The 11,903-nt window shown below is 46.1% G+C and overlaps 1 protein-coding gene across 1 annotated transcript; it reads right to left on the bottom strand.

Moving 5' to 3' along the window:
- Positions 1 to 588: 588 nt before the first annotated feature.
- Positions 589 to 8,174, bottom strand: LOC135566372 (vam6/Vps39-like protein). Its single transcript, XM_065014105.1, has 3 exons — positions 8,119 to 8,174; positions 5,670 to 5,715; positions 589 to 795 (listed from the first exon to the last, which is right to left on the bottom strand). The coding sequence occupies exons 1-3, from the start codon at positions 8,127 to 8,129 to the stop codon at positions 622 to 624; spliced, it is 231 nt and encodes a 76-aa protein (XP_064870177.1). The 5' UTR covers positions 8,130 to 8,174; the 3' UTR covers positions 589 to 621.
- Positions 8,175 to 11,903: the final 3,729 nt, after the last annotated feature.

Genomic DNA, 11,903 nt, shown 5'->3' on the forward strand with positions numbered 1-11,903 from the left:
GTGGTGCAGTCTACCTTAGCGGTATTCAGAGTGCTGTGGTGCAGTCTACCTTAGTGGTATTCAGAGTGCTGTGGTGCAGTCTACCTTAGTGGTATTCAGAGTGCTATGGTGCAGTCTACCTTAGTGGTATTCAGAGTGCTGTGGTGCAGTCTACCTTAGTGGTATTCAGAGTATTGTGGTGCAGTCTACCTTAGTGGTATTCAGAGTGCTGTGGTGCAGCCCAACTTAGTGGCAATTCAGAGTGCATGGTGGCAGTCTACCTTAGTGGTATTCAGAGTATTGTGGTGCAGTCTACCTTAGTGGTATTCAGCGTGCTGTGGTGCAGTCTACCTTAGTGGTATTCAGAGTATTGTGGTGCAGTCTACCTTAGTGGTATTCAGAGTATTGTGGTGCAGTCTACCTTAGTGGTATTCAGAGTGCTGTGGTGCAGTCTACCTTAGTGGTATTCAGAGTGCTGTGGTGCAGTCTACCTTAGCGGTATTCAGAGTGCTGTGGTGCAGTCTACCTTAGCGGTATTCAGAGTGCTATGGTGCAGTCTACCTTAGCGGTATTCAGAGTGCTGTGGTGCAGTCTACCTTAGCGGTATTCAGAGTGCTGTGGTGCAGTCTACCTTAGTGGTATTCAGAGTGCTGTGGTGCAGTCTACCTTAGCGGTATTCAGCTTGCTGTGGTGCAGCTCCAGGACATGTAGAGCTGCCTTTAGATTGGCCTGTGGCTCCGACAGCTCCATTTTGATTGGTCCAAGGCAGTGGACATCAGGAGGGGACAAATACATGCGTAGCAGAGACAGGTACACCTGTATAACAACATGACAACAACATGGGGTTAAGAGACAGGTACACCTGTATAACAACATGACAACAACATGGGGTTAAGAGACAGGTACACCTGTATAACAACAACATGGAGTTAAGAGACAGGTACACCTGTATAACAACATGGGGTTCAGAGACAGGTACACCTGTATAACAACATGGGGTTAAGAGACAGGTACACCTGTATAACAACATGGAGTTAAGAGACAGGTACACCTGTATAACAACATGGGGTTAAGAGACAGGTACACCTGTATAACAACAACATGGAGTTAAGAGACAGGTACACCTGTATAACAACATGGGGTTAAGAGACAGGTACACCTGTATAACAACATGGGGTTCAGAGACAGGTACACCTGTATAACAACAACATGGAGTTAAGAGACAGGTACACCTGTATAACAACATGGGGTTAAGAGACAGGTACACCTGTATAACAACATGGGGTTAAGAGACAGGTACACCTGTATAACAACATGGGGTTCAGAGACAGGTACACCTGTATAACAACATGGGGTTAAGAGACAGGTACACCTGTATAACAACATGGGGTTAAGAGACAGGTACACCTCTATAACAACATGGGGTTAAGAGACAGGTACACCTGTACACATGGGTTAGAGACAGGTACACCTGTATAACAACATGGGGTTAAGAGACAGGTACACCTGTATAACAACATGGGGTTCAGAGACAGGTACACCTGTATAACAACATGGGGTTAAGAGACAGGTACACCTGTATAACAACAACATGGGGTTAAGAGACAGGTACACCTGTATAACAACAACATGGGGTTAAGAGACAGGTACACCTGTATAACAACAACATGGAGTTAAGAGACAGGTACACCTGTATAACAACATGGGGTTAAGAGACAGGTACACCTGTATAACAACATGGGGTTCAGAGACAGGTACACCTGTATAACAACAACATGGGGTTAAGAGACAGGTACACCTGTATAACAACAACATGGGGTTAAGAGACAGGTACACCTGTATAACAACAACATGGGGTTAAGAGACAGGTACACCTGTATAACAACAACATGGGGTTAAGAGACAGGTACACCTGTATAACAACATGGGGTTAAGAGACAGGTACACCTGTATAACAACATGGGGTTCAGAGACAGGTACACCTGTATAACAACATGGGGTTCAGAGACAGGTACACCTGTATAACAACATGGGGTTAAGAGACAGGTACACCTGTATAACAACAACATGGGGTTAAGAGACAGGTACACCTGTATAACAACAACATGGGGTTAAGAGACAGGTACACCTGTATAACAACAACATGGAGTTAAGAGACAGGTACACCTGTATAACAACATGGGGTTAAGAGACAGGTACACCTGTATAACAACATGGGGTTCAGAGACAGGTACACCTGTATAACAACATGGGGTTAAGAGACAGGTACACCTGTATAACAACATGGGGTTAAGAGACAGGTACACCTGTATAACAACATGGGGTTAAGAGACAGGTACACCTGTATAACAACATGGGGTTAAGAGACAGGTACACCTGTATAACAACATGGGGTTAAGAGACAGGTACACCTGTATAACAACATGGGGTTAAGAGACAGGTAAACCTGTATAACAACATGGGGTTAAGAGACAGGTACACCTGTATAACAACATGGGGTTAAGAGACAGGTACACCGGTATAACAACAACATGGAGTTAAGAGACAGGTACACCTGTATAACAACATGGGGTTAAGAGACAGGTACACCTGTATAACAACATGGGGTTAAGAGACAGGTACACCTGTATAACAACAACATGGAGTTAAGAGACAGGTACACCTGTATAACAACATGGGGTTAAGAGACAGGTACACCTGTATAACAACATGGAGTTAAGAGACAGGTACACCTGTATAACAACATGGAGTTAAGAGACAGGTACACCTGTATAACAACATGGGGTTAAGAGACAGGTACACCTGTATAACAACATGGAGTTAAGAGACAGGTACACCTGTATAACAACAACATGGGGTTAAGAGACAGGTACACCTGTATAACAACAACATGGGGTTAAGAGACAGGTACACCTGTATAACAACATGGGGTTCAGAGACAGATACACCTGTATAACAACATGGAGTTAAGAGACAGGTACACCTGTATAACAACAACATGGGGTTAAGAGACAGGTACACCTGTATAACAACATGGGGTTAAGAGACAGGTACACCTGTATAACAACATGGAGTTAAGAGACAGGTACACCTGTATAACAACATGGAGTTAAGAGACAGGTACACCTGTATAACAACATGGAGTTAAGAGACAGGTACACCTGTATAACAACAACATGGGGTTAAGAGACAGGTACACCTGTATAACAACATGGAGTTAAGAGACAGGTACACCTGTATAACAACATGGAGTTAAGAGACAGGTACACCTGTATAACAACAACATGGGGTTAAGAGACAGGTACACCTGTATAACAACATGGAGTTAAGAGACAGGTACACCTGTATAACAACATGGTGTTAAGAGACAGGTACACCTGTATAACAACATGGGGTTAAGAGACAGGTACACCTGTATAACAACATGGGGTTAAGAGACAGGTACACCTGTATAACAACATGGGGTTAAGAGACAGGTACACCTGTATAACAACATGGGGTTCAGAGACAGGTACACCTGTATAACAACATGGGGTTAGAGACAGGTACACCTGTATAACCAACAACATGGAGTTAAGAGACAGGTACACCTGTATAACAACATGGGGTTAAGAGACAGGTACACCTGTATAACAACATGGGGTTAGAGACAGGTACACCTGTATAACAACAACATGGAGTTAAGGAGACAGGTACACCTGTATAACAACATGGGGTTAAAGACAGGTACACTGTATAACAACATAGGGTTAAGAGACAGGTACACCTGTATAACAACATGGGGTTAAGAGACAGGTACACCTGTATAACAACATGGGGTTAAGAGACAGGTACACCTGTATAACAACAACATGGGGTTAAGAGACAGGTACACCTGTATAACAACAACATGGAGTTAAGAGACAGGTACACCTGTATAACAACAACATGGGGTTAAGAGACAGGTACACCTGTATAACAACATGGGGTTCAGAGACAGGTACACCTGTATAACAACAACATGGGGTTAAGAGACAGGTACACCTGTATAACAACATGGGGTTAAGAGACAGGTACACCTGTATAACAACATGGAGTTAAGAGACAGGTACACCTGTATAACAACATGGAGTTAAGAGACAGGTACACCTGTATAACAACATGGAGTTAAGAGACAGGTACACCTGTATAACAACAACATGGGGTTAAGAGACAGGTACACCTGTATAACAACATGGAGTTAAGAGACAGGTACACCTGTATAACAACATGGAGTTAAGAGACAGGTACACCTGTATAACAACAACATGGGGTTAAGAGACAGGTACACCTGTATAACAACATGGAGTTAAGAGACAGGTACACCTGTATAACAACATGGAGTTAAGAGACAGGTACACCTGTATAACAACATGGGGTTAAGAGACAGGTACACCTGTATAACAACATGGGGTTAAGAGACAGGTACACCTGTATAACAACATGGGGTTAAGAGACAGGTACACCTGTATAACAACATGGGGTTCAGAGACAGGTACACCTGTATAACAACATGGGGTTAAGAGACAGGTACACCTGTATAACAACAACATGGAGTTAAGAGACAGGTACACCTGTATAACAACATGGGGTTAAGAGACAGGTACACCTGTATAACAACATGGGGTTCAGAGACAGGTACACCTGTATAACAACATGGGGTTAAGAGACAGGTACACCTGTATAACAACAACATGGAGTTAAGAGACAGGTACACCTGTATAACAACATGGGGTTAAGAGACAGGTACACCTGTATAACAACATGGGGTTAAGAGACAGGTACACCTGTATAACAACATGGGGTTAAGAGACAGGTACACCTGTATAACAACAACATGGGGTTAAGAGACAGGTACACCTGTATAACAACAACATGGGGTTAAGAGACAGGTACACCTGTATAACAACATGGGGTTCAGAGACAGGTACACCTGTATAACAACATGGGGTTAAGAGACAGGTACACCGGTATAACAACATGGAGTTAAGAGACAGGTACACCTGTATAACAACAACATGGGGTTAAGAGACAGCTACACCTGTATAACAACATGGGGTTAAGAGACAGGTACACCTGTATAACAACATGGAGTTAAGAGACAGGTACACCTGTATAACAACATGGGGTTAAGAGACAGGTACACCTGTATAACAACATGGAGTTAAGAGACAGGTACACCTGTATAACAACATGGAGTTAAGAGACAGGTACACCTGTATAACAACATGGAGTTAAGAGACAGGTACACCTGTATAACAACATGGAGTTAAGAGACAGGTACACCTGTATAACAACATGGAGTTAAGAGACAGGTACACCTGTATAACAACAACATGGGGTTAAGAGACAGGTACACCTGTATAACAACATGGGGTTCAGAGACAGGTACACCTGTATAACAACATGGGGTTAAGAGACAGGTACACCTGTATAACAACAACATGGAGTTAAGAGACAGGTACACCTGTATAACAACATGGTGTTAAGAGACAGGTACACCTGTATAACAACATGGGGTTAAGAGACAGGTACACCTGTATAACAACATGGAGTTAAGAGACAGGTACACCAGAATAACACTGTATTACCAGAGGTAATAGAGGTTTACCATAGAGTTAGATGTATTACAGTACAAGTTCAACACGTGTCAATCAGAGGGAGATACTCACATCTTTGTTTCTGTCTGTGTCTTTGTCATAATGCCGGTGACAGTACCTGAAGGGAGAGAAACACAAAATGGCACTATTATAACTGACAACAACATCAGCAGACACCGCCTGGAGAGAAATCATAACGTAGATAGTTTAAAAACATCTACGTGTCTTATTTGGAAATAGTTCTTTTTGAATCAGCATGTTATTGTTGATGGCTGGTGGGTTGTTTGAGTGGTCAACAGGCTATCGTCCCACGAACTCATCCATAGGGTGGTCAACAGGCTATCGTCCCACGAACTCATCCATAGGGTGGTCAACAGGCTGCCGTCCCACGAACTCATCCATAGGGTGGTCAACAGGCTGCCGTCCCACTAACTCATCCATAGGGTGGTCAACAGGCTATCGTCCCACGAACTCATCCATAGGGTGGTCAACAGGCTATCGTCCCACTAACTCATCCATAGGGTGGTCAACAGGCTATCGTCCCACGAACTCATCCATAGGGTGGTCAACAGGCTATCGTCCCACGAACTCATCCATAGGGTGGTCAACAGGCTGCCGTCCCACGAACTCATCCATAGGGTGGTCAACAGGCTATCGTCCCACGAACTCATCCATAGGGTGGTCAACAGGCTGCCGTCCCACTAACTCATCCATAGGGTGGTCAACAGGCTATCGTCCCACGAACTCATCCATAGGGTGGTCAACAGGCTATCGTCCCACGAACTCATCCATAGGGTGGTCAACAGGCTATCGTCCCACGAACTCATCCATAGGGTGGTCAACAGGCTGCCGTCCCACTAACTCATCCATAGGGTGGTCAACAGGCTGCCGTCCCACTAACTCATCCATAGGGTGGTCAACAGGCTATCGTCCCACGAACTCATCCATAGGGTGGTCAACAGGCTATCGTCCCACGAACTCATCCATAGGGTGGTCAACAGGCTATCGTCCCACGAACTCATCCATAGGGTGGTCAACAGGCTATCGTCCCACGAACTCATCCATAGGGTGGTCAACAGGCTATCGTCCCACGAACTCATCCATAGGGTGGTCAACAGGCTGCCGTCCCACTAACTCATCCATAGGGTGGTCAACAGGCTGCCGTCCCACTAACTCATCCATAGGGTGGTCAACAGGCTATCGTCCCACGAACTCATCCATAGGGTGGTCAACAGGCTGCCGTCCCACTAACTCATCCATAGGGTGGTCAACAGGCTGCCGTCCCACTAACTCATCCATAGGGTGGTCAACAGGCTGCCGTCCCACGAACTCATCCATAGGGTGGTCAACAGGCTATCGTCCCACGAACTCATCCATAGGGTGGTCAACAGGCTGCCGTCCCACTAACTCATCCATAGGGTGGTCAACAGGCTGCCGTCCCACTAACTCATCCATAGGGTGGTCAACAGGCTGCCGTCCCACTAACTCATCCATAGGGTGGTCAACAGGCTGCCGTCCCACTAACTCATCCAGGGTGGTCAACAGGCTGCCGTCCCACTAACTCATCCATAGGGTGGTCAACAGGCTGCCGTCCCACTAACTCATCCATAGGGTGGTCAACAGGCTGCCGTCCCACTAACTCATCCATAGGGTGGTCAACAGGCTGCCGTCCCACTAACTCATCCATAGGGTGGTCAACAGGCTGCCGTCCCACTAACTCATCCATAGGGTGGTCAACAGGCTGCCGTCCCACTAACTCATCCATAGGGTGGTCAACAGGCTGCCGTCCCACTAACTCATCCATAGGGTGGTCAACAGGCTGCCGTCCCACTAACTCATCCATAGGGTGGTCTACAGGCTGCCGTCCCACTAGCTCATCCATAGGGTGGTCAACAGGCTGCCGTCCCACTAACTCATCCATAGGGTGGTCAACAGGCTGCCGTCCCACTAACTCATCCATAGGGTGGTCAACAGGCTGCCGTCCCACTAACTCATCCATAGGGTGGTCAACAGGCTGCCGTCCCACTAACTCATCCATAGGGTGGTCAACGGGCTGCCGTCCCACTAACTCATCCATAGGGTGGTCAACAGGCTGCCGTCCCACTAACTCATCCATAGGGTGGTCAACAGGCTGCCGTCCCACTAACTCATCCATAGGGTGGTCAACAGGCTGCCGTCCCACTAACTCATCCATAGGGTGGTCAACAGGCTGCCGTCCCACTAACTCATCCATAGGGTGGTCAACAGGCTGCCGTCCCACTAACTCATCCATAGGGTGGTCAACCAGGCTGCCGTCCCACTAACGTCATCCATAGGGTGGTCAACAGGCTGCCGTCCCACTAACTCATCCATAGGGTGGTCAACAGGCTGCCGTCCCACTAACTCATCCATAGGGTGGTCAACAGGCTGCCGTCCCACTAACTCATCCATAGGGTGGTCAACAGGTGTGTGTGGTGTATGTGTGTGTGTGTGTATGTATGTGTGTGTGTGTGTGTGTGGGTGTGTGTGTAGTACTACTCACTCCTTGGCCATGTGTGTCCTTCAGGACGCGTACGTGAGATGAAGAGGGCCTGTTCGTGCTTCCCCATCCGACCCAGAAGCAGGGCCCGCTCCTCCAGAAGACCTGACAGACAAACGGCTAGGTTGAAGATACAAAGGCTAAAGACAAGTTAGCTTTAAAAAACAGATTCATGAGACCAGCATCGCTGTTCCTCATTCATGCAAAGACCTCTGGGATATCACAATCCTCTGGTCTCGCCTTGTGGCATGAGGAGCACACGGTCACGGAGAGCTAGCATATAGCCATGAGCCATAGGAGTTGGCAAGACAGCACAAACCGATCTGGAACCAGGCTAGAATACCAAACAAACTCCTCATCCAGAGGCGAATGACAAGTCAGTGCTTTCAACTAAAGAAGTCACGAAAGGACTGCATACCGATCACTGCAAGTACAACGAGCCAGGGCACAATAACTGTTGAATCTACCCGGAACCATCCAATCCTCACCATCGAAGGGGAAGTCAGAGATAAGTCGGCCTGGTCTCGTAGCTGGTAGAGACCTCCAGGAAACACACTAGCTTGCTCCTGAACTCTCCCAGGTCCCCTCCTCCTTCCCAGCAGCCACTGCAGGAACCCCTACAGGAAGACAGAACAGATAGATTTTATTAGAATATCACATATCAGCTGTGGAGGGAAAGGGAATATACCTAGTCAGTTGTACAGGAAAGGGGAATATACCTAGTCAGTTGTACAGGGAAAGGGGAATATACCTGAGTCAGTTGTACAGGGAAAGGGGAATATACCTAGTCAGTTGTACAGGGAAAGGGAATATACCTAGTCAGTTGTACAGGGAAAGGGAATATACCTAGTCAGTTGTACAGGAAAGGGGAATATACCTAGTCAGTTGTCCAACTGAATGTCTTCAAGACATTCTCAAGACCCCATAAAGTGTTTTGTCCGTTTTGTCAGTCCAGTAAGATACGGAGGCTGATGGTGCTGAGAGATTACTGCTTTTCAGTCCAGTAAGATACGGAGGCTGATGGTGCTGAGAGATTACTGCTTTTTCGAGGTTGGTTCGACTTCGGTTTCAATAACAAAAATTAAAACACGAAATGCACTGTGGGTTGAATGTCGTAACTCGGAATAAAACAATGAATAAAAGTCCCCTGATGGAAGTGAGGGTAGTGATGGTAGTGACGGTAGTGATGGTAGTGATGGAAATGAGGGCAGTGACGGTAGTGATGGATGTGATTGAAGTGACGGTAGTGTTTGAAGTGAGGGTAGTGATGGTAGTGATGGTAGTGAGGGTAGTGATTGAAGTGACGGTAGTGTTTGAAGTGAGGGGTAGTGAGGGTAGTGACGGTAGTGATGGATGTGATTGAAGTGACGGTAGTGTTTGAAGTGAGGGTAGTGATGGTAGTGATGGTAGTGACGGTAGTGTTTGAAGTGAGGGTAGTGATGGTAGTGATGGTAGTGACGGTAGTGTTTGAAGTGAGGGTAGTGAGGGTAGTGATGGTAGTAGACGGTAGTGTTTGAAGTGAGGGTAGTGAGGGTAGTGAGGGTAGTGACGGTAGTGATGGATGTGGACGGTAGTGAGCGGTAGTGAGGGAGTGACGGTAGTGATGGATGTGACGGTAGTGATGGATGTGACGGATGTGACGGTAGTGATGGATGTGACGGTAGTGATGGATGTGACGGTAGTGATTGTAGAGACGGTAGTGATGGATGTGACGGTAGTGATGGATAGTGACGATAGTGATGGATGTGACGGTAGTGATGGATGTGACGGTAGTGATTGTAGTGACGGTAGTGATTGTAGTGACGGTAGTGATGGATGTGACGGTAGTGATGGATGTGATGGCCCAATACTGCTGATCACTTATTAACCACCAGTTATTAACATTACTTCACGACAATGAAACATTTCAGTTGTTGTGTATATTACATTGGTTTTATTTGAAAACTATTATTATATCATTCAGGTCATCACATCTCCACAGAGCTGCTGTCTGACAAAAATCTCTATTTTAGTAGTTGTTCAAAGTAAATACGGCCTACTATCATGACTGCTGAATACCAACTATCAACCACTAAGATCATGTATTTCCAGGTAGAGATACCTCAAAGAAACTGCTCTCTCTTATGTACCCCTTCTTGGCAGTGCATTCTTCTGTCCCTGACGTAGTGGGCGTAAAACACACACAGACCGGACAAGTAGCCTCGCTTGGATTATGATCGTTGTAATTAATTAGCAAGTTTTCAACACTAAACTATGTAGAATATTGTTCTGTTGGAAACTACAACTCCCTACGACATCGCACAGTTCGAACATTCATCTGATTTATCTCTAGAGAAACTGCAGCGCATTGAGCAAACAGAGTTTTTTTTATACCGAAATGGAATTCAAATAACTGAACCAACGTAAGTCAATTAGTTGTTTAGAAAAGGAAAAACAACCCGACATTTTGGGTTAATCACTACTGGCTGATAACTGCTGGCTTATCCACAGGCCTCCATTCGTGTGTATAGTCATCCCCAGGCAGGCCCGACCCCCAGGCAGGCCCGACCTCCAGGCAGGCCCGACCCCCAGGCAGGCCCGACCCCCAGGCAGGCCCGACCTCCAGGCAGGCCCGACCCCCAGGCAGGCCCGACCCCGGCCCCAGGCAGGCCCGACCCCAGGCAGGCCCGACCTCAGGCAGGCCCGACTCTCCAGGCAGGCCCGACCCCAGGCAGGCCCGACCTCCCAGGCAGGCCCGACCCCAGGCAGGCCCGACCCCCAGGCAGGCCCGACCCCCAGGCAGGCCCGACCCCCAGGCAGGCCCGACCTCCAGGCAGGCCCGACCCCCAGGCAGGCCCGACCCCCAGGCAGGCCCGACCTCCAGGCAGGGAGTTGAGGGAATGCTTCATGAGTTCATGGACCCTCTAGTTATATCAGTACTGTAGTAGTAGTGATTGTAGTAGTAGTAGTAGTGATTGTAGTAGTAGTAGTAGTGATTGTAGTAGTAGTAGTAGTGATTGTAGTAGTAGTAGTAGTGATTGTAGTAGTAGTAGTAGTGATTGTAGTAGTAGTAGTGATTGTAGTAGTAGTAGTGATTGTAGTAGTAGTAGTAGTAGTGATTGTAGTAGTAGTAGTAGTAGTGATTGTAGTAGTAGTAGTAGTAGTGATTGTAGTAGTAGTAGTAGTAGTGATTGTAGTAGTAGTAGTAGTGATTGTAGTAGTAGTAGTAGTAGTGATTGTAGTAGTAGTAGTAGTAGTGATTGTAGTAGTAGTAGTAGTAGTGATTGTAGTAGTAGTAGTAGTAGTGATTGTAGTAGTAGTAGTAGTAGTGATTGTAGTAGTAGTAGTAGTGATTGTAGTAGTAGTAGTAGTGATTGTAGTAGTAGTAGTAGTAGTGATTGTAGTAGTAGTAGTAGTGATTGTAGTAGTAGTAGTAGTGATTGTAGTAGTAGTAGTAGTGATTGTAGTAGTAGTAGTAGTAGTGATTGTAGTAGTAGTAGTAGTGATTGTAGTAGTAGTAGTAGTGATTGTAGTAGTAGTAGTAGTGATTGTAGTAGTAGTAGTAGTAGTGATTGTAGTAGTGTAGTAGTAGTGATTGTAGTAGTAGTAGTAGTGATTGTAGTAGTAGTAGTAGTGATTGTAGTAGTAGTAGTAGTAGTGATTGTAGTAGTAGTAGTAGTGATTGTAGTAGTAGTAGTAGTGATTGTAGTAGTAGTGATTGTAGTAGTAGTAGTAGTAGTGATTGTAGTAGTAGTAGTAGTGATTGTAGTAGTAGTAGTAGTAGTGATTGTAGTAGTAGTAGTAGTAGT

This window comes from Oncorhynchus nerka, unplaced genomic scaffold (genome assembly GCF_034236695.1).
Source record: "Oncorhynchus nerka isolate Pitt River unplaced genomic scaffold, Oner_Uvic_2.0 unplaced_scaffold_5430, whole genome shotgun sequence".
Lineage (NCBI taxonomy): Eukaryota > Metazoa > Chordata > Actinopteri > Salmoniformes > Salmonidae > Oncorhynchus > Oncorhynchus nerka.